The following is a 24763-nucleotide window of genomic DNA, read 5'->3' as shown; positions in this document are numbered from 1 at the left end:
GGAAAAACATTAATGAAGGTGAAAATTTGAAAGAAAATTTTTTCAACTCAAGCTTTTTTTAGCATGAATTAGTTATTTTGAAAAACACTACAAAACTAACAATAGCATTTTGGTTTGACTTGAGTTTTTAGAATTTTTAACTGATCACTTTAGAATTAGCATATTAGTATCTTATTAGAAGACTTGTTCTGATTTTTTAATAAGATTCTTAGAATCATCTGTTAATAGTCAAGATGGCCGAGTTGGTCTAAGGCGCTAGTTTCAGGTACTAGTCCGAAAGGGCATGGGTTCGAATCCCATTCTTGACAAAAATAAATTTTTACACTTTTTTATCATATTAGAAACGGGGCTTCCTATTTTTTATCATATTGATGCTTGCTGAATTTATGTGTTCGAATCCCATTCTTGACAAAAATAAATTTTTACACTTTTTTATCATATTAGAAACGGGGCTTCCTATTTTTTATCATATTGATGCTTGCTGAATTTATGTGTAGTGTTGGGCCAAACTAAATAGTCAGACTTGGAGCAAGTGTTTGAAGAGCCCGCAACTGCCAATCCTAATCCCAAAGTTCTTCCAACCACAATGAGTGGGATCCTTGTTTCAACCAAACACCCATATGAAACCATGTTAATGTCGGTTGCAATTAGCAGTTAAACCCCCCACAAAACAACAGTAGCCATACCGGAGCTGGAAAGTGAAAAAAGCCTCTTGGTTTTTGCCTTTCAAGGGTCTCTCAACCCAGCAGTAGCCATGGGAGTGAGCTTGGAAGGACAGAAGGTGATAATGGTACCATACATGGAAGCACATGTCCCAAAGTACCACCTCTGGATGCAAGACCCTGCTCTCCTTCAAGCCACCGGATCAGAGCCCCTCTCCCTCCAACAGGAATACGATATGCAGCTCTCCTGGAACCAAGACCCTCTCAGTTCTTCTCTCTCTCTTTTACTTCCTTTTCTGATTGTTTATACCAATTTCTCAATTGGGTTTTCTTCTTCTTTAATTTAATGATTAAGCTTGGTTTTCAACAGAGAAAACTTTCATTGTTTTGGATAAGGAGATGGTCGGGGAAAAGTTTGTTCATGGAAATCCTCATGTGGAAGGTCACCTCATCTACTACCTTTTTCTTAATTGCACAGAATTTAGTGAAACCCTTTGATTTCTTCAGCGTATTGTTTTGGACTGATATGGAGTTGATGGTAAACGATGATCCAGCCATGGTCGGGGATGTGAATATCTACATGAATGATTTGGATGACCCTCAATTAGCAGAGATTGAAATTATGATAGCTGAACTAAAAAGGTACTTGCTTTGCACTTCTTCACAATCAACAAAATCTATTTCTTAACTGACATCGCTCTCTTTCCTTCATACTTGTGTAATCATTTTGAATCATCAACATGGAATTTCTTGCACTTGATTCCTTTTCTTTCTAAGAATTTGTTGGGTTTGTTGCTTTTCTCTTTTTTTTCTTTTCATTCTGATTAATCATTTATGAGCAAGAGTGCTGTGGAAATTGAGTAATGGTTTAATGTAAATAGAACTTTTACACCATCGTATACAACATATGCTGATGAATACCGACTGTAATTGCCTTATTCATAGGTTTGTTGTCATTGTGTGTGTACAGCAACTGTGTCCCTTTATGTTCTTGGTAGACTCCAGCGCTCAGTTTTCGTAAGATGTTTGTATTGAATGCTTAGATACTTGATGATTCGATAATACAACTCTTGTGAGGAGAAAAGAATAATGAAATGATGGATGTTGACAATTGGCAAATAATTTACATGCATCTCAGATGAAGAAGTTAACTGGCAATTTGGATTCTCATTTCTTGCTGTTATGTGTCATGGCACATATATGCTTTCCTTACTTGTTCAGATGTACTCTCCTTTAAGTGGCTTGGTCATTCTGATATTTGTGTCTGGCTTGGTTTCGATATTTCAAGTTGAGTGTTATTCTAGTCGCATTTTTTAGGATAAAGTTGACGACCTTGTTTTTGCTGTGATAAAATCTACTAGGAAAACAAAACAATGTAGCAAAACTGTAAAGTTGATCTAGATTCCCTTTTAATCTTCTCTTATTTTTCATGCTAGAATAGCCGTGGTAAGGGCCTTGGGAAAGAGTCTGTCCTGATGATGATGGCCTATGCAGTTCAAAACTTCAGAATCCATGTCTTCCGTGCTAAAATTGGAGCATCAAATGGGTCATCTCTTAGTTTGTTTCGGAAATTGGTCTCTGTTTTGCTCTCTCCCCTTACACACTCATACTTGCATTCATGTTCTTAAAAAGCTTATTTTTCTTGTTCCTACTTTCGACACATTCATGCTAAGGCATTTGAAGGATTAATGTCCAGGCTTTTGCATGGAGGTTAAGAGATACAATACAGTAGATGCATGAATGCTTACTTGTCTTATTCTTGTTCTTGACATGCCATTACGGTTGTAGGGCTTCAAGGAGACTTCTTATAGCGAAATCTTCAAGGAGGTGAGATTTTCCTTATGCCATCAGAAGTGTTCAGGGCACACCCGTCCCTGGTTTCTTACGACATAGTAGTTGCTGAGTCTGATAGTGGGTGATCTCTTAAGTTCCCTTGTTTTGTTTTGTTTTGTTTTGTTTCATTCATGCATGACCGGTAGGTAACATTGGAATTGGCGGTGACGGAGCAAAAGCAAGAGGAGCTTCTGCAGTTGTTGGGCAGTGTGGTTACACATGCATAGCCTCCGGGAGGCCGTAATTTATTTTCCCCTAAAACTTATTAACTGTCATCATACATGTATCTGTGAGTTGTAGAAACTAGAATTGTAGATGATTCCCTGTTTTGGGAAAAGGGTTTTGATGTTTATGATGATGATCAATGCTGGAAACTTACATTTGCAATAATGATAAACAATGATGAATGGCTTTAGCATTAACTGATTAATGACAATCCACGAGGATTTTGCCACTCTTTAGTATAATGTCTGAATATATAAAATATGGTACCGGTTCGATTAGTTAGATTAAATCCTTATATTTTTTGTACATTTAAAATTTAGTCTCTTTATTTTTATTTAATAAAATTTAACCTTTCTATTTTTTTTTTCATTTAAAATGCAAGTCTAATTTGTTAACTTTATTAATATCCTTCTTTCAAATCGGAATAAATATTTCTTGTTTCAAATATCATATCAACTAATTTCATAGAAAAAATTTAATGGTGCTAATAATTAGATTTGAATTTTAAATTCTAAAAAATTTAAGGACTAATTCATAAAAATAAAAATAGTGGGATTAAATTATAAATGTACAAAAAAATATAGACTTGAAGCTTATTTTAACCTTATTAATTTTACATATATTATCCTCAACATTCACATTGGATTGGATCTACATCTGTTCAAAAATGAGGTAAGAACACTAATTTGTAATTGAAGTATGTTGAATAGTATTAAGATATATTAGTTAGTTATTAGTTGGTATATTTGTAATTTTTTCAGTTTGTCTGTTAGGTAGATAGCTATTAGTTTGCAATTGTGTAACTATTTTTCAGTTAGTTAGTGGATGAGCTAAGAAGATCAATTAGGCTTCTTATTAATATTGTTCAAGCTTAGCTAATGCATTAGAATTCTTGTATAAATTCCATAGCTCGGTCCTTTGGATTACTAGAACTGATGAAATAAAATAAGTAGTCCGATTTTTGTTTCTTTGCTATTGTTTTGGTGAGTTTGAATATGGTATCAAAGCTAGTTGATTTGCAGTCGTGAAAGGTGGTTGTTTGTTGTTAAATTGTGTGCATTTTAGGTTTTAGGTGTGGTTTTTCTATGACTCTAGAAACTGAGGTCAGTTCAAGGAATAATGTTAGTCCATAACATCCTTCTTCAAATGCTGGTGAACAAGTGAATTTTCAAGTCGTAGAACGAGTTTCATTGTAACAGCCCGTTTTTAGTCAAATTAGAACAGTGATTTTGGGACCACAAATCTGAGGTTAAAATATTTATTTTATTATTTTATTAAAGTTTACAGTATGATAGAATTACTGTGCGAAAGTTTCGTAAAGAAATTTTACTGTTTGAATGCTTAATTTGGTAAAAAGGACTAAATCACATAAAGCGTAAAACTTGTGTTCTATTAGCTAAAAGTATCTAATAGCTATAGAACAAGTAAAGGTCCTTAAGTAGTAATTAACCCATTTGAGAGTTAGTGGATGATAGTGGCATGACATTTGGTGTAATTAATAAATGTCATTAAGGTTCAATTTGTAATTAGATAAAAAAAGGTTAATTAAAACAAAACAAAAAGAATTTTGTGTCCATCTTTTTCTCTTTTAGCTGAATTTTGCAAGAAGAAAGCCAAAGAATTAGGTTTCATTCGGCTATTGATTTATAAGCTCAATTAGGTATGATTTTTGTTCTGTTTTTAATAATTTTTACGTTTTTGGGATCATTACTTCATATTCTAGCTAGCCCGTACCTTAGATTTCGAAATTGTTAAAGATTAATCATGTTGCCATTGTTGAATGCTTGAGTAATTTGATGAATGATGATAGATTATGAAGGTTTATTGATAGATTTATTAGTTTTGTAAAGTGATTTTTGACAAAAATGTCAAAAAGGGATTAAATTGAGAAATTATAAAATGTGGTGGTTAAAAGTGTGAATAAATAAAAGATATTGTAACAGCCCGATTTAGGGACTAGTCAGAATAGTGATCTCGGGACCACAAATCCAAAGTCAGAGAAATTATTTTATTATTATTTTGATATTATAGCATGTTTTTAAGAGAGCGTGAAAAATTTGATGAAGTAATTTTAGCGTTTGTGAGCTTAATTGTGAAAAAGGACTAAATCGCATAAAGTGAAAAAGTCCTAATTTGATAGCTAAAAGTGTCAAATAGCTAGAGAATAAAATTTGGGGGTCTTTAAAGGGCAATTAGACCCTTTTAAAAGAGCTTGGCCGGTCATGAGACAAAGAAGAGTAAATGGTCAAAATGTTAGGTAAGTCATGACATATTAGGTGATAAAATAATATCCTAAGTGCCTAGCCTTCATTTTTTTCACCTATTCTTTCTTCTTAACTAAAAATATCAGCCAAGAGAAGAGTTTTGAAAGCTTGAAAATTTCAGCAACTTTAAGCCTTCGCAAGTAAGTGATTTTAATGGTTTTTCTTGAATATTTTTGTACTTTTGAGACCCTTGAAGCCTGAGCTTTCAAATGAGGGTACTATTTTGCAAAATGATCAAGAGTGTAGGGTTTTTACATGAAAGGATTTGTAATGTTTTCTGAGTTTTTATGAAAGAAAATGAGTCTTGGGTGTCTTATAAGCAACTTTTGTGAAAGGTGTTAGCATGAAAACACCTAAAAGGATTATATTGCATAAGTTGTAAAATAGATGTTAAGTATGTGAAATAATGAGAATTTTGAGTTTCTATAAGAGTAAAAAGGGTTTGGCTAGGCTTAAAATATGAAGAAATTCGATGAAAATCGATTTTCAGGCCTAGGGGTAAAATGGTCATTTTGTTAAAGTCTAGGGGAAAAATGGTCATTTTACCAAATATATAAATTTTCGATTGCTTAATTTTATTTAGTGATTAAATAAGTGCATTTTGTTATTATAGAACAAGAAATACCGAATCCGAACCTACATCGGGAAAAAGCCTAGCAAATCGACTAAATTGACTAGTTGCCACATTTTGTAATCCGAGGTAAGTTATATGTAAATAATACAACTACATTAATAATATATGTATTTGAATTGTATTGAAATTATTATAGCATAAATTGCTTGATTGTGAAAATGAGAAAATGTGATGAGAATAAAGATAGTAGAATCCCCGGTTGAACATTGGGAAATAAATCAGATATTCTTGCCAGGACGTTTGGGTCACTTGTGTGATCTAGTGTAAGACATGTCTAGGACATGCATCGGCCACATTATGAGAGCCAGTGTAAGACCATGTTTGGGACATGGCATCGGCATTGAGACGAGTGCTAGTGTAAGACATGTCTGGGACATGCATCGACCACATTATGAGAGCCAGTGTAAGACCATGTCTGAGACATGACATTGACATTGAGATGAGTGCTAGTGTAAGACATGCCTGGGACATGTATCAGCCTCGAGACTAAGCCAGTGTAAGATATATCTGGGACATGCTGATGTGATCTGGCTCGGGTGATGGAGTCAAATTCATGATGTGTCCGATCGTCTACGAGAAGAATCGTTCGCAAGATGGCTTTGGTTGTAGATATTGGCTTGATAGGCTTGATGATAGCAAATGATGTTCAAAAAGGGGTAAGTGTGTTGTGATAGGTTCAGCTAAGGGAAGCAAAGACGGGTGTTGAGTAGTTGATTGGGTTTTGGAAATAACAAGAAAGTATTAACGAAAGGTGGGGATGGATTATATAACTTAACGTCAGGAGCGATTCAACACTAAAAAGTGTCACCCAGGTTCCTATATTGTTAAGGTGAAAGATGAAGTTGTAGGATAGGTGAACTCCACACCAATACGGTGATAAGTTCAAACAAGCTCGGTAGACGCCACTAGCACAACTAGATAAGTCTTCGAAACTTGTACGAGATATGAAAGGAAGCAACCTCACAAAAACAGAGTTTCATTAATAAAATTGTCAAAAGTCCTTTTACAATGAAATAAACAAACTATTTATAGTCTAGCATGTGATAGCCGAATGGAAAAATTAACTAGCTTAAAGGCTAAGTAATTCGGCTAAGAATGCATTAGAATATTCTAGAATAAATCATTAAAAAAGCCAAGTCCACATTCGGCTGAATATAACTCCAATGGGCAGCTTCATGATTAAGAAAAAATCATTTGAAGGATGATGAATGAATGGTAACTTATTGGCTTGTCTAAATTCGACCATGGAATGAATGGAGCATTAAAGAAGTGTCTGTTGGCCGAATAGACACCTAGAGAAGCCATTTGGGCAGCAAACGATTCACGTATCAAGAACTAGATGGATTCTCCCATTCGTTGTAACTTGATGTCCATGCATATTCTCTTATTCTTCATTCATGAATTGAATTTGGAAATTGATTATGTAGCTACCCCTTGGCCGAATAAGTACTTAGGAAACCCAATAGCTCACCCACATACATTTAGTCATGCAAGGAGCTAAAAGGGGTCTTGACTCTAGCCATTCATGAACATTCAATAAATGCTCTCCTTACATGCATGTGTGCCGTCCAAAGGAAATGTATGACAGTAATCCATATGCATGTATCCAAGCCGTCCAAGTGCATGTACATATTTCTTTCCAAGCATTGAACCAAGCCGTGCATGAATCTTCTAATTCATTGAACTAAACCCGTGCATGCACCTAGCCTTAAATGCACTTCCATATTCGACTGAACCTACAAATGAAATGAAATGCACTTCCATATTCGGCTAAACCTATAAAGGAAATGAACACATTTAATTATAATATTTAGACATAATTAAACAACAACTAAACAACTTAAATAACAACTAACCAATTTGGACACAATAAATTAAAACTAACTAGCATATTAAATTCGGCTAGCTCAAATAAACAAAAAGAATAAATGAATTGATTTGAGCTAGAGAATTCGGCATGAGCTGTATCAAATTGACTTAGAATAAAACTAATACTTAGTTTATTGAAATGGAAAAAGAAATGAGCTGGAAAGTAGCTAAATTGAGCTCAAACGAGCTGAAACAAGCTCAAGTGAGCTGATTGGAGTTGAGTTGACCTCGGGTAGCTGGAGAGGAGCTAAAGCCAGTTTGCAAAAGGGTGCAATGAGTCTTGAAAGAGTTGTCCACAGCTTCTCCAGCGACAAGGGGCTTTGTTTCATCCCAAATTCGAGTCAATGAAGCAGTTAAAGCTTCTTGGAGTCGCTTAGTGCGTGCTCAAGTGATGGGACTTTTTGGAAGCTCAAAAGGATCTTGGTTTGTAGTTGTGGAAGCCCCGGGCGTGCTTACATCATTCCCCTCATCTTCAAAGTGACTTGTCCTTAAGTTGAGTTGCTTATTTATTTTGAAACAGGGATGCCTACTTGTACGTTCTTGGACAAATAAGATTAATTGTTGCTCCGTGCCTTGTGGCAAATAAGTCATAAAACTTGCAATCAAGTAAGAATCAGCATACGGCACGAACTTATCCAAACAGTCATGATAGCTAATTATCTTGCGTTTAAAACATGCATGACAACTACAAAAAGACAAATCCAATAACACATCCTCATAATTAAATGAACATGCCCCTTTGCAAATTAACACCTTAACAAACATTGGTGCCAAAGACATATTGTCCTTAGCCCGTTTAGGCATCTCAAATTGTATCGACAAGGCATTACGATTACAAAAATAATTTGTGCAACAATTCAAAGATTGCAGACAACCATCATAATCAAACAATCGAAAAGATAAATATTGTTCAAGATTTTGTGTATCTAAGCATGGCGGTCATCTTTTGGCCATCACATAATCATTAAACTCACCAACATCACATGTACCAAGAGTCATCCTATCATCAACCAAAATAATTAGATCATCATCGACAATGCTTTCGTCATTATTCGAACAAAGTAGAGAAGTATTAGAATTTCCAAAATCCATACCTTTCTTGTCTTTAGGAGCAGAAAAGAAAAGATGAGTTTTACCTTTTCCAACCATCACAAACCTTCTCTCCTCGAAAAGGTATTGAAGTTGAAGCTCATCACACGATCCTTGAGAAACCTTTTCGAGAGGAAACTTGAATTTCACGTACAGCCACATAAGATGACCAAGGAACGATTTTAAGTTGTAATCAAAGTTTCCAAATTTTGTTTCCTTAGTCAAAGACCAGGCATCATACAAATTGTTCGCACGAAGTTTAGGGTGCTTGAGTTTCCCACAAAACAAACCAAAATAGTAAATTTCAAGTTTGAACACACAAGTTTGTTTACTTAATCCAAAATGTAGCAAAAGTTTCATTTTTGTCATTGGATCAAACATGCCGATCCAAAAGGAATTGTGCATATACAGAATCAAATAATAAAAAATCTTTACGTTTATTAGGACAGATTTGCACAAATTCAAGGATGCCACACAAGGCATGAGATGATTCACATAATCACCACAATCAAACAACTTAAACGCTTTTCGTGAAAACCCGTTATCATGCAAGATCATATTTGGTGTTTGTCGATCTAATCGAACAGCTTCAACAGATTTTTCATCACAAAACAAATCTAGAGAACAACTTCTCATACTTCCACTTAGAACGAGTTTATCAACCACAAACAAAGGATAGCAATTAACCATGTCAAAAATAGGAGATCTTTTAAAAACTAAGTCATCAAAAATTTTATCAGCAATTTTCAAACCTGTTTGCCGTGGCTCGATTGCTAAAGATTCCTTACCTTTAAGCACTTGTGGTTGGATTCCACCATCGACCTTACCTTTTTCAATCAAATGGAAGTGTCTCACATCAGGAAAGTATTGCAGTTGGAACTTGTCACATGATTCTTCAGAAACTTGAAAATGAGAAACAGCACAAGGACAACTCACATGTGGATTAGTTGAAACAACACTCACTTTTTCTCATTCTCTCTCATCTCTTCCACTCGTTTCTTTTTCTAGCTCACGTTCTTTTTCAACAACACTCACTTCTTACTCATTTTTCTTTCTTTCTTCATACTCACTCTCTTTTTCAATTTTCTTTTCTTGATCAAATTCTTTTTCTTTCTCTTTTTCAATTTTGCTTTTCTTTTTCTTACTTTCTTTTTTCTCTCTTTCACACTCTTTTTCTTTCATTTCTTTTTTTCTTTCAAATTCTTTCTCACATGCTTTTTCAATTTTATTACAAAAGGAGGAATACAAGAAGGAATCAAAATGAGAGACTTTTCATTGAGAATGAGAGGAGGGGTCTTCATACAGACTATGATCATCTCTTCGAGATTGATTCTTCATGGATGAATAACTTGGTGTACATGAAGATCGACTTGTGCTTTCTTGTTTGCCACTATAATAGGCTTAAAACTTGAAACTTGTTTGATTTCGTCTCGAATTCCTTGATGAAAAAGAACCATGATATAGGTCTCTTCCCAAATAGTCATTGGATGATTATTTTCTTGATAGTCTTGAATCCGTCCCTCGACTTTGCTCCCTTTGGGCTCTTGCTCGATGATCCTGCTTTTCTTGGATAGGCTTGATTTTTTGGTCTAGCATGCACTCCATCTCTTTCAACAAATACTGAAATTCAAATTTTGAAAATTCTTCTTGCAACATGATTTAGAAAAAAAAATTGATTAAACTAGAAAGATGAAGTTCTCACCAAAACCCTCACTATTTCACTCGGAAAGAAAATAATGGATGTGCACTCCACTCGTGTTTTCACTCGTTTTAGGCTTTTTCAAGACTCGAATGCACTCACACTCTCTAGCCTTTTACCACTCGTACTTGCTCTCGTAACCTCGTATTTTGTTTCTTTGACTCGTCTTAGTGCTTTGGGGTCGGCTTCAAGGTAGTTATAAGGGTAAAAATGTATTGGTATAAGGGTAGGCTAAAAAGAATTTTTTTTTGGTGTAGTGTGGCATTTTGGGGGGTACAAAGTTGATGAAATGAACACCTTGACGATCGAAATAATTGTATAAATAGTAGAGAAGAGAACTTGAACACTTCACTTCTTTTTTTTTAATTCCGAATTTCTTCTTTTTTTTGTTTATAACTTCAAAGTAATGCTATTACAATAGAAAAACAAAAATACAACTTGATAAAATATTTTTTTTTAATTTTATTTTTTTCACAACGAACCTATTTCAATCTTGGTAAGAATGTCAACGCTTCTCATTTTCAAGCTCTGATACCAAATGATGTGATCTGGCTCGGGTGATGGAGTCAAATTCACGATGTGCCCGATCGTCTGCGAGAAGAATCATTCACAAGATGGCCTTGGTTGTAGATATTGGCTTGATAGGCTTGATGATAGCAAATGATGTTCAAAAAGGGGTAAGTGTGTTGTGATAGGTTCGGCTAAGGGAAGCAAAGATGGGTGTTGAGTAGTTGATTGGGTTTTGTAAATAACAAGAAAGTACTAACAAAAGGTGGGGATGGATTATATAGCTTAACGTCAGGAGCGATTCAACACTAAAAAGTGTCACCCAGGTTCCTATATTGTTAAGGTAAAGATAAAGTCGTAGGATAGGTGAACGCCACACCAATACGGTGATAAGTTGAAACATGCTCGGTAGACGCCACTAGCACAACTAGATAAGTCTTCAAAACTTGTACGAGATATAAGAGGAAGCAACCTCACAGAAACATAGTTTCATTAATAAAATTCTCAAAAGTCCTTTTACAATGAAATAAACAAACTATTTATAGTCTAACATGTGATAGCCGAACGAAAAAATTAACTAGCTTAAAGGCTAAGTAATTCGGCTAAGAATGCACTAGAATATTCTAGAATAAATCATGAAAATCCCAAGTCCACATTTGGCTGAATATAACTCCAATAGGCAACTTCATGATTAAGGAAAAATCATTTGAAGGATGATGAATGAATGGCAGCTTATTGGCTTGTCTAAATTTGGCCATGAAATGAATGGAGAATTAAAGAAATGTCTCTTGGCCGAATAGACACCTAGGGAAGTCATTTGGGCAACAAACGATTCATGTATCAAGAACTAGATGTATTCTCCCATTCGTTGTAACTTGCTGTCCATGCATCTTCTCTTATTCTTCATTCATGAATTGAATTTGGAAATTGATTATGCAACTACCTCTTGTCCGAATAAGTACTTAGGAAACCCAATAGCTTACCCACATACATTCGGTCATGCATGGAACTAAAAGGGGTCTTGAATCTAGCCATTCATGAACATTCAATAAATGCTCTCCATACATGCATGTGTGCCATCCAAAGGAAATGTATGACATTAATCGATATGCATGTAACCAAGCCATCCAAGTGCATGTACATATTTCTTTCCAAGCATTGAACCAAGTCGTGCATGAATCTTCTCATTCATTGAACTAAACCCGTGCATGCACCTAGCCTTAAATGCACTTCCATAATCGGCTGAACCTACAAAAGAAATGAACACATTTAATTATAATATTTAGACATAATTAAACAACAACTAAAAAACTTAAATAACAACTAACCAATTTGGACACAATAAATTAAAACTAACTAGCATATTAAATTAGGCTAGCTCAAATAAACAAAAAGAATAAATGAACAGATTTGAGCTAGAGAATTCGGCATAAGCTGTATTAAATTGACTTAGAATAAAACTAATACTTAGTTTATTGAAATGGAAAAAGAAATGAGCTGGAAAGTAGCTAAATTGAGCTCAAACGAGCTGAAACAAGCTCAAGTGAGCTAATTGGAGCTGAGTTGAGCTCGGGTAGCTGGAGAGGAGCTAAAGTCGGTTTGCACAAGGGTGCAATGAGTCTTGAAAGAGTTTTCCACAACTTCTCCAATGACAAGGGGCTTTGTTTCATCCCAAATTCGAGTCAATAAAGCTGTTAAAGCTTTTTGGAGTCGCTTAGTACGTGCTGGAGTTATGGGACCTTTTGGAAGCTCGAAAGGATCTTGGTTCGTAGTTGTAGAAGCCCCGAGTGTGCTTACATCACATGCATCGGCTACGAGATGTGTCAGTGTAAGACCATGTTTGGGACATGGCATCGGCACAGATATGCTAGAACTTGTGTAAGACCATATCTGGGACATGGCATCAGCACCTGACCCTATGTTTGAGGCTAAATTAGTATACGATAATGTTCCAAATAGTTCAACGGTGAAAGTAAGATTTCAAGTTAACAAGGAAAGTATAACCGGGTTGTGAGTGGTACAGGTACCTATATGGTATGTATGAAATGTGAGCTCAATATATGCTATATGAGGTGTATTGAATATTGATAGTAAGTTTTGCTTATGCCACTTGTGTATTATGATACTTGTTGATGAATGGTAAAGTTATATTGAGCTATATGAGGTGTATGAGGTGTATTTTTGTGTCAATATTCAATGCTCAATATATGTAAGAGGTGTATGAAATGTGAGCTCAATATATGCTATATGAGGTGTATTGAATATTGATCACACTATCAATCTAAGCATTCGATATAGTTTGATTTATATTTTTGAATATAGCATGTATAGGGCTTAGACGTTACTATTTTTGTGTCATTGAGAACTGGCCAAATGTGTTGGCTTTGGTTGGAAACCCTTCATTTTGTATTAAGTTATTCTTGTATTGGTTTGGTTGCTTTTGTGTAGGTTGTGTAAGTAAGGGTGGCAAAGAGGCTTGGTAAATAGCCTTATTTCGTCCATACGGGTAGACACACGACGTATGTATATGCCGTTTGTGATACACGGTCTACCTCATGGGTGTGTGGCCCGGCAGTGTGTCCCCTGTACGTAAAAATTTCAAGTTAGTATGCATGGTAGTAAACACACGGGAAAAGACACGGCCGTGTGATGGAAACGGCTTAGCACACGGGCGTGTACCTTGGCTGTGTGACATTTTGGGGATGCCGATGTTAGAAAAAAAATGTCCATGTTTTTGCACACGGGCTAGTACACGGGCGTGTCATGTCCGTGTGAAAGACACGGGCCAAGGACACGGGCATGTGCCAGGTCATGTGAAAACCCCTATAGATGTACACTTAGAATTAATTCCATTCGGGTGGAGGACATGGGCGTGTCCCTGAATTGCTTAGGCCATGTGAGCCACACAGGCCATCAACATGACCATGTTGAAATGGCCACACCGGCGTGTTGCCCTTCTACACTGGCGTGTGCCCTATTTCAAAGTCAAATTTTCTATAGATGGTTTAAGGACCCGAGTTGATCTCGAATAGTTTTCAATGGTTGATTTAGGGCTCGTAGGCCTATAATAAGAAGTTTAAAGTAGAAATTAAAAAGTTTTAAAATAGGATCAAGTCTTGGTGACTCGGAAAAGATTGTATGCATGTGATTAAGGATGGTAATGCCTCGCGCCTAGTCCCGGCCTCAGACTCGGGTAAGGGGTTTTACAGATATGGGCTGCTAGGGACTCCATTAAAATTCGACTAAGCATGGGTTTGTACTAAATTGCATGAATTTGCAATTTTATGAAATAAGGAATAAATTGTAATAATGTGAAAGTTTAGGGGCAAATATGTAAAATAACCCTAATGTGTGTTTTGGACTAAATTGAATAAATAGTTGATTAAATAATCTAATTTTTATAATATATAGATCAAGATAAGTCGAGATTAAGATTAGATTGGGGAAAAGGAAGAGTGGACGAATAGTCGATAATTTCCATATGAGAAACTCGAGGTAAGTTCGTATAATTAGAATTGAACTTTTAAATACTTGTAATTATTCGAACTGAATGTATGTAATTGAATAAATGATCTACTTGAAATACGAATGCCTTACGAATATAGTTTGATGGTTACCGAGCCCCATTTGAACTGTAAAAATTCGTAGGATACGAGTGACATGTCACTAGGGTTACTGTTTATGTCAAGATCTTGCATGTGTTACGGACTCACCTCAACTCATATGAGCTTATCGATATATCAGCTCGTAAGAGGTTACTATTCTTAGCTCGTCAGAGCTTACTGTTTTAGCTCAATAGAGCTTACTGTCCATGAGCTCAGGAGGAGCTTACCAATCATAGCTCGAAAGAGTGAATATGATGATGAATTGACGGATTACCAATTAATACACTTAGTGTGTATCACTCGTGTATCTATCGATAATCTAATAGGTTCAACGGGCATATATTCTGTTATATGGATGAAGTACTATTTAAAAGGATGAGTTATTTTTTCAAATGAATTACGGTTTATATGATTTAGAGTGAAATGTTACAAATGATGTACATGATATATGAATTTGATATGATACAATGTATTAAATATTAAATTGAGATAATAATGATTACATGTACTTATGTGAGTAACTTGTTGATGAATGCTTGTGTATAGGCATTTGGCAAGTGAATTTGATATACTTTGTTTAATTGTTTGGTTATGTATCAATGGTTAGTTAAATTCTAAATTATATGAGCTTACTAAGCTATAAAGCTTACTCTGTTTCTTTTTTGTGTTTTATAGAGGTTCGATAGCTCGCTTGATTCGGATAAAGTCAGAGTTACGCATCACACTATCCAGTTGCTGATTGGTACCTTTGAAGTTGTGGATATATGTAAATATGGCATGTATAGGCTAGTTATAAAGATGATAGTTATAGTACTTAAGATGGTGATTTTGGTACATTGTGTGGTATATGTTAAAGCCATGTGATTTAACTTAACTTGGTATAATGTTTTGATTGTGAATAAGAATTCAAATATGGTATGTTTTGGAAAGTAGTAGATGGAATGGAAATGTGTAATTGTTGTCCTGATATGTGATAGACATATGAATGGAAAATGTATGATATTAATTAGGTATTTGAATAATATGTCGAATTGGTATAAAATGTGGATGAAATGTTGAGGATTGGCTGCCTATTGAGTTGTAAAATGGTGCAAATTATGCTTGTGTAGGTATGTAAAAATAAGGTGGAAAATATTTTTGTCCACACGGGTAGAGAAACGGGTGTGTGTCTCAGCCGTGTGTGATACACCGTCATGTTACACGGCTTTGTGTCCCCTAGTGTTAAAATTAAATGAAGTTAGTATGCTCCACACGGTCTCACACATGGGCGTGTGACTGGCCATGTGGTACAAGTCAGTATACCCCTTTAGTGGCACACGGCCTGTCACACGGGCGTGTGACTTGGCCGTGTTGCATAAGTTAGTATACCCTATAGGTTTGGCATGACCTAACACACGGCCTGACACACGGGTGTGTGTGGCGACTTCGAAGGGTACACGGGCAAGACACACGGGTGTGTGGCTGGCCGTGTGACCCAAGTCAGTATGTACCCCCTGTTTTTACACGGTTGGCGACACGGGCGTGTCTAGTGGTCGTGTGAGACACACGACCTACTCACAGGGGCGTGTGTCCTCTATTTTGAGTAAAATTTTCACAGCGTCAAAACACATCAGTTAGCATCAAAAAAGTCTAGAGAATATCATCCTCGTTCTGCTGCTTCTCTGGGGATTTCAATCAGAGATAGAGATGCGAGTCATTTCAGCTCTAAACCTCAGATGATATATGTTGCTAGTGTGGGTAGTGTTAGAAATGTTGGACTTGAATGTAAGCACTGGAATAAGCAACATTACGATGAATGTAGGATAATGAGCGAAGCTTGTTTTAAATGTGGATCTCTTGGTCATTATCTTCGAGACTGTCCAGAAAAGTCTATAGCTGAAAGAGATCAACCAGTGAAAGTAAGTAATACGGCTACTAGAGGGAGACCACCCAAAAAAACTGGAAATGTGAGTGGTAATCGAGGTGTTACAAGAGATTCTGCTGTGAGATCTGAGGCACGAGAACCTGCCCGAGCTTATGCTATTCGTGCACAAGAGGAGGCATCATCGCTAGATGTTATTACCGGTACTTTTTCTCTTTTCGATACTGATACAGTTGCATTGATAGATCCTGGATCAACCCATTCATATATCTGTATGAATTTAGTATTTAAAAAGAGTTTACATGTCGAGTCTACAATGTTTGTAATTAAAGTATCAAACCCTTTAGGCAAGTCTGTTTTAGTTGATAAAATTTGTAAGAATTGTCCTTTGATGACTCGGAGTTACTGTTTTCTGGTTGACTTGATGCTTCTACCATTCAATGAGTTTGATGTGATTCTGGGTATGGACTGACTCACTTGCATGATACAGTTCTGAATTGTAGATGAAAGATTATCAAATTGAAATGTCAGAGCAGTGAAATTCTTCGGATTGAGTCTGATGATTCGAGTGAAGTACCTAATGTGATATCGTCTATGTTAACTTAGAAATGTATGAAAAAGGGCTATGATGCATATCTGGCATACCTACTGGATACAAAAGTGTTTGAAAAATATTGAATCTGTACCTATTATTTGTGAGTTTTCGGATGTATTTTCAGAAGAATTACTGGGTTTGCCACAGATCAGAGAGGTTGAATTTGGTATTGAATTAGTACCGGGAACAACACCGATATCGATAACTCCGTACAAAATGGCTCCAACAGAATTAAAAGAGTTGAAAGCTCAATTGCAAGAATTGACAGACAGAGGTTTTGCACGACCGAGTTATTCACCTTGGGGTGCATCGGTATTGTTTGTAAAGAAGAAAGACAGCACGATGAGAATGTGTGTTGATTATAGACAGCTGAATAAAGTGACTATAAAGAACAAATACCCTCTACATCGGATTGATGATTTATTTGATCAGTTGAAAGGGGCTACAGTATTTTCAAAGATTGATTTAAGATCGGGTTATTATCAGTTGCGAGTTAAAGACTCAGATGTACCTAAGATCGTGTTTAGAATGAGATACGGGTAATATGAATTCCTTGTTATGCCTTTTGGATTAACTAATGCTCCTGCAGTTTTCATGGACTTGATGAACCAAATATTCAAATCGTATTTCGACAGATTTGTTGTTGTATTCATTGACAACATTCTGATCTATTCGCTAGATGAATCTGAACATACCGAGCACTTGAGAGTTGTGTTACAAACTCTACATGATAAGCAATTATTTGCAAAGTTCAGCTAATGTGAGTTTTAACTTCGAGAGGTTGGATTTCTGGGGCATATTGTTTTAGTTGAAGGTATTAGGGTTGACCTAGTAAGATTTCTGCTATTATTGACTAGAAACCTCTGAGAAATGTGTCTAAAGTCCTTAGTTTTCTGGGTTTAGTGGGCTATTACCGAAGATTTGTTAAAGGATTTTCGATGATTGTGACACCGATGACATGATTGCTTCAGAAAGATGTGAAATTCGAATGGTTAAAAAAATGTCAACAGAGTTTCAAACAGTTGAAAGTATTGTTAACTGAAGCACCAGTTCTGGTTTAACCTGAACCAGGTAAAGAGTTTGTGATTTATAGTGACGTGTTATTAAATGGTCTGGGATGTGTTCTAATGCAAGAAGGAAACGTTATAGATTATGCTTCCCGACAATTGAAACTGCATGAAAAAAACTATTTGATGCACGACTTAGAGTTGCCTACAATTGTGTTCACATTGAAAATTTGGCATCACTACTTATACTGTGAAAAATGACATATTTATACGGATCACAAAACCTTAAAATGTAACACCCCTCACTAGTATCCAACGCCGGGACATGGTTTGAAGTGTTACCGGACTTAAACTTAACCAACTATATAAAATCAGGCTACAAAATTTTGATCAATTTAAAAATTTTCATTTCACATAAATTTTTTCCCTTAAACGGGCTCACGAGGCCCAAAACATGCATTAGAGGCGGTTCAGGACTAAACCAAGAACTTAAGAAAAACTTGAAAAATTTCATGCTTTAAGGCTCCACACACCCGTGTGGATATAGACCGTGTAGTCACACACGCCCGTGTATCTTGGGACACGCCCGTGCCCTTAGCCCGTGTGCAACACTGACTTTAAAACACAACCATGACACACGGTCTGCACGCCCATGGGGGCAGACCGTGTGTCACAGACGGTCTAGACACACACCCGTGTGTCTACCCGTGTAGACAATTACAAGGCTATTTTCCAAGCCATTTGTCACCCTCACAACATATGTACACATAGTCATCCAATAACATACAACATGGCATAAATGAGCTCTTAAACATCTACAAACATGTTATGCTCTATTTGCAAAGGATCATATTTAAAGAGTGGTGGAACATATTCTAAACGTGTTGAAGTGTTTAAATCATCCAAAATATTCAAAGCGTCAGGCTTTTCAGCCTAGGGAATATTGAATTTCTTAGAGAAAGCTTGCCCAGCTGAGAGGCGTCCAACTAGGCGCACTTTCTTACCATGTCAGCAGGGAAGTCCCCCCAGCTGGGCGAGCTTTCTGTAACAAATTCACTATTCCCTTAACAGAAAACACATTTTTGTATAACTATTGTGTATGTTATGAAACGTAGAATCTTGATTAAATTATATGAGTTCTGAATGCGTGATGAAAATTATTTGCACCATACACTATGTAAAGAATGTGTGCATTCATAAAAATAATTCATAGCATGTATTCTCTTTCTCCTTAAATAATTCTGTTATAAAAGAGGCGTAATTTTCATAACATTTATACGTATCAAGTTAATAACAAACAACTCTACTTATTTTTTGTGTTTATTCATTCAAATCGTGATCGATATTGAAATGAGTCAATGAGTGAAATCTGCTATATACTATGACGGTCAAATTTGTAATACAAAGTTCGAGGGGTTGTTTGTAGGAGCAAAGCCTCTAGAATTACCATTCAATAGTACCATTCAAATGCATGAGCTATGGACCAGAATAAGGAGAAAAGTCAGGGGATCGAGCCAGGGAAGAATTATGAGGTTGCAATTGTAACACCCCTATCCCGTATCCATCGCCGGAATAGGTAAAGGGGCATTACCGAACTTGAAACTCATATCCGAACAGTAAAAATTTTGAATATATATATATTTTTTATAAAGAAAGTTCCTTTAGGTAAATACTAAAGACAGTCAGGGATACAATTTAACTGCTATAAGTACACATTTAAAAGATGCCATTTTCGCATGGCTTATATACATTAACCAAAATATTCTTCGGCCACTGGTCTATTCTTTACATGCCATAAAATAATTCAAAATATAACAGTAACAAGCAGTGGATAGTGATAGTGTGACTAGTTGCTGACGATCCCCGAGCCTGTAGCTTCCAAATGAGATCTATAAAACAGAGGAAACAAAGTAAACGGAGTAAGCATTTCAATGCTTAGTAAGTTTTAAGCAGTGTCAACAGATAACAATCAAATTATAACATAGTTGTTCGTATTTTTTATTTCATTCTTCCTTCGGGCATACCATCCCTTTATCGAATATGCCCATCTCATCATATACAATAGGCAGATAAATTCTCACTTGATAGTGATCTCTTATAAACATAGGTACATTACACATTTTCACCTAACTTTCCACATTGACCAAACGCACAATAATCATAGAACAGTCTTATTGCTTTACTCACATATGCATCACATAACGACCTTGTGTTTTAGTCCAAATCAAGCTTAAATATAATCTCAAAATGCATACCTGACCAGCTTAACGCATTGAACGTATTTATTACCAATCGTTACTGTGAGGTCGTATAATCTTATGTTTTACTCGAATCTTCAGTGAAACCTTTAGCTCGAATAGTCCCCACACATAGTTATCGGGTCTTACCCGGACAAAATCTCCACACGTAGTCATCGGGTCTTACCCGGACATAATCTCCACACGTAGTCATCGGGTCTTACCCGGAATATATTTCCAAGTTTCATGTACATTTATTCACATGTTACAACATTCACATCGACTGTCATATTTGTAATTCATTTGCCTCATCAAATATCTAATAATACACACCTTTCACATTTGGTCATTCGGCCACAATATACACACATCTCCTACATATTTCACACTAGCCGAATCACTAGCCATTCGGCTTTACCACATATACATATCTCATACATATTTCGCATTAGCCATTCGGCTTTACCACATATACATATCTCATACATATTTCACACTAGCCATTCGGCTTTACCACGTATACCTAGCCATTCGGCTTTACCACGTATACATATCTCATACATAGTTCACACTAGCCATTCGGCTTTACCACATATACATATCTCATACATATTTCACATTAGCCATTCGGCTTTACCTCATATGCATATCTCATACATATTTCACATTAGCCATTCGGCTTTACCGCATATACATATCTCATACATAGTTCACGCTAGCCATTCGGCTTTACCACATATACATATCTCATACATATTTCACATTAGCCATTCGGCTTTACCTCATATACATATCTCATACATATTTCACATTAGCCATTCGGCTTTACCGCATATACATATCTCATACATATTTCACATTAGCCATTCGGCTTTACCACATATACATATATATTTATCTTGTACATCGATTTCAGCAATAGCTTATAAGCAACTCAAATAGTTTCATCAATGTTTACAATAAATTCACATATTCACTACAAGCTGTTTTTCCTGAGCAATAGTCACTAAATTATTTATAACTGGAGCTACAAAACTCAAAATCAATTTCCGTTAATTTTCCCTTAATATAGACTCATATATCTTCCATCCATAAAATTTTCAGAATTTTAGGTTTGGCCAATCAATACCAGATTTTTCTTAAAGTTTCCCCTGTTTCACTGTTTGACTAATCTGACCACTCTTCACTACGAATCAAATTTCTCATTGTACAGAATTCAAAATATGTTCTATTTGATTTAATTTGAAACTAGACTCATTAAGGAGTCTAAGCATATAAATTTTATCTTATAACCATTTTTTTACAAATTATAATGATTTTCTAAAAACAAAACAGGGGATTTCTGGGTCATTCTGACACTGTCTCACACAACTTTAAATATCTCTTTATAGGAAATTTCTTTGCTTACACGGTCTCTTTTATAAGAAACTAGACTAATTAAGCTTTGATTACATATTTTATTCAGCCTATAATTCCACACCAACAATTTATAGTGATTTTCTAAAATCACGTTACTGCCGCTGTCCTAAGCAAGTTATTACAATTTGCTCTTAAATTTCCAAGTCCAAACACTTATGAACTTACCATTTGAGTTTAAGACATATCATGGCCACATCATATCTTATTAAATCAACTCATTATTTCCTATTATGATTGAATTTACTCAACGTTTAATCACTTAAAACTTACCTCGGAAGTTGCCGAACGATTACGACGGCTATTCGATCACTTTTTCCTTTCCCTTATCCAACTTTGATCCTCTAGGCTCTTGAGCTAAATCAAACAATTTACTTCCCAAATTAAAAATAGTCATACGACATCCATATACATTTTATACTAGCCGAAATGTACCATCAAGATATACTTTACTCAAATAATTTACATTGGCCGATCATGTATAATGTTTTGTAGCTTAATAAATTTATCATACATTATGTATTCATAATATTTGTGCAGCCAATTATTCATGGTCATACACACACAATCAAAAATAAATACCAAATTTTCATATCCTTTATGCCCTAAGCCGAATACACTTGTCATGTTCACCTACATTTTTCAAGTACAACATTCTCATATTCGGCATTAGTATCAAGCATAATAGCCAATTCTTCCCACCATTTCCAAACCAATTCATCAATGCAATCATACCATTACAAATTAACTTAAAATAACCATATCTAATAATCAAATACCTATAGCATTGCACATTTCTCACATAGCAAGTACAACTAAATTCATTATTAATATATATATATCTAAACACTTAACTACAAGATTTAATCACCATTATCAAATCATAAAACAGCTTATAACCATCATCTATATTTACTTCACATAAACCGAAATAACCATTACATCATCTTTAAAACACTTAGCATTTTACCCATTTAATCAAGCCAAATCTCAAGACCATTCCATCACACAAATTATACCATAAATCATACTTACAATTTAAGTTAATGCATGACCGAAAATCACCATCATTAACACCATTATCAAACCAAAACCAAAACACATCTATCATCCGTATACCAAGCTTACCAAAACAAACTACTATGTGTTTCAAGTTTATTGACCGAATCTCAAACCTCAAAATTCTAAGTTTAATCTATGGGATAAGTAGAGTTTGAACTAATCATCTCAAACATGCATAGATTTTCAAGAACCATTCAATACATACCTCATTCTAGCCATCTTCTAAGCCAAAAATCAAAGCAACCAAACTTTCTTCCCCCCCTTTAGGCTACGGCAATGGAGGAGAAGAAAGACCCAACTTTTGTTTTTTTTTTCTCACCCTTTTAATTATTTAATTCCTCTTATAATTTATGACATATAATAACTTGATTTATTATAAAACTATTTGATATTATTTAACTAAATTATAACATACAAAATGCCAAAATGTGTCATTCATGCCCATCCTTGCCGTCCACTACCAAGAAAAAGGAATGTTTGACATGCAAGTCCCTCATGCTTCAAACCATGCAAATTTTTAGCCACTACCAATTAACCTATGACATTTTCAAGATTTTTCACATAAGCCCCTTTTTATTTATTTCACATCCAAATGACAAAATTAAAGCATGAAATTTTCACACATACTTATTCATAAATAATAAGCATAAAATATAACAATTAAATATTTTTTTGTGGCTCGGTTTTGTGGTCCCGAAACCACTTTCCGACTAGGGTCAAATTAGGGGTGTCACAGCAATGGAAATTTCTAGCATCTGTTAACCCTTATAAGTATGAGTTATTCGATGTGATCTGCGAGATGCATCTCGAGACGGTCATATCATCGCACATCTAAAGCGATAATGTTGTTATTGAGTTATAAGTTGAGTTTTTCGAAGCTGATGAATCTGGCCCATCTTTGACCTCCATTGCGACGAATATGGGTACTGAAGTTCAAGCAGGAAGTCCTCCTACTACACAGTTGTGCAGTGGATTTTCTGACCTCCTTTAAAGTGGCTACTACGATATTTCTGGAACATCTTTGGGTAGACACTCAATGGTATCCGACATCGATCTAAACTTCAGGGATTAGTTCCAACTGGGGTATCAGCATAACCCAAATGTAGACATTCAGGCTCGACATTCAATTAGTGCATACGATTTCAACTTTGGAACTGGGTTGATGTTGTGGGGCCGAAGCAGTTATATAGGGAGTCATCAACTCGAAGATTATTATAGCGAGCACATGAGTTGTAAGAGAAACGATGGCATACTCTTTTTGATAGGAGCTGGTAAGGGTACGTCTAACACCGTGCTTGAAGGTGAAAATGAAGATGTGAATGAGGAAGAAGATGCAGGTATGGATGCAAATAAGGGGATAGAGTTAGAACCTGAGCCAATTCGGCAGTGGGGTCTGGATGGTTTAGAAGTGACACTATTTTCCTAACTAGATCTGGTTACAACAGAGCCAGAACCTTGTGAATCTAAAAATGAAGCATCAGACAATGCTTCAAACCTAAATCTACAATTTATTGCATATGAACCTTCACCACACTTGATGAATATCGACCTATCGGTCGAGGGTGGTTCAAAATTTTCTCAACTTCCGCACAGTGCACTTGGTCATGTAAGCACAGTTTATGATGTATGAGTACTAGAAGTTGGAATGGAATACCCCAACAAAGATGCTTTTCTTGCTACAATAAAGTGGTACAACATCAAGAATGACGTGAACTATTACTTCATGAAGTCCCACTTCGAGAAATTCGAAGAAAAGTGAGCAACAAATGACAAGAGGTGTAGGTGGAAAATCATGGCATCGTACCGAAAAAATCTGGGCAATGGACGATGAGGAACTATACTAGTCCCATATGTGTGTTGTGAAGGGTGCAAGTCAACCATTATACTAGTCCCCATATGTGTGTTGTGAAGGGTGCAAGTCAGAACCATTTAAGGCTAGACTCAGACATGATTGCTGACATTATTCTATTGATAGTGAAGGCAAGTCCCCTGGTTGAAATATCAGTGCTTGACAGTAACATTAGTTGGTACTGAAGGGAATGCATCATGTGCCAGTAACATTAGTTGTCAAAAAGACATACTTTTGACTGGCCGCCTTGTTCCCTAAGAGGGAGTCGAAGTATGCTAGACAAATAGCAAGCAGCGATACATTCTGCGATGACATGGTGAAGAGAATTGGTGAAGTACAAAGAGAGCGA

At 35.8% G+C, this 24763-nt stretch overlaps 1 protein-coding gene, 1 long non-coding RNA gene and 1 other non-coding gene across 3 annotated transcripts; all 3 read left to right on the top strand.

Moving 5' to 3' along the window:
* The first annotated feature begins 227 nt into the window (after window positions 1–227).
* On the top strand, window positions 228–308 carry TRNAL-CAG (transfer RNA leucine (anticodon CAG)). Its single transcript has one exon. It is a non-coding gene; the product is annotated as a tRNA-Leu (tRNA).
* Window positions 305–2917, top strand: LOC107952802 (N-acetyltransferase 9-like protein). The gene is made up of 6 exons (XM_016887981.2): window positions 305–929; window positions 1033–1104; window positions 1217–1304; window positions 2104–2236; window positions 2451–2489; window positions 2642–2917. Exons 1-6 carry the CDS (start codon window positions 755–757, stop codon window positions 2720–2722), a joined length of 588 nt encoding a protein of 195 aa, XP_016743470.2. The 5' UTR covers window positions 305–754; the 3' UTR covers window positions 2723–2917.
* A 2087-nt stretch (window positions 2918–5004) lies between these two features.
* Window positions 5005–15403, top strand: LOC121231921 (uncharacterized). Its single transcript, XR_005930081.1, has 3 exons — window positions 5005–5124; window positions 5598–5684; window positions 15063–15403. It is a non-coding gene; the product is annotated as an uncharacterized lncRNA (long non-coding RNA).
* Window positions 15404–24763: the final 9360 nt, after the last annotated feature.

The sequence above is a fragment of the Gossypium hirsutum genome, chromosome A07 (genome assembly GCF_007990345.1).
Source record: "Gossypium hirsutum isolate 1008001.06 chromosome A07, Gossypium_hirsutum_v2.1, whole genome shotgun sequence".
Lineage (NCBI taxonomy): Eukaryota > Viridiplantae > Streptophyta > Magnoliopsida > Malvales > Malvaceae > Gossypium > Gossypium hirsutum.
The sequence above is the reverse complement of the archived record's forward strand: the minus strand, read 5'-3'. Positions and strand labels throughout refer to the sequence as shown.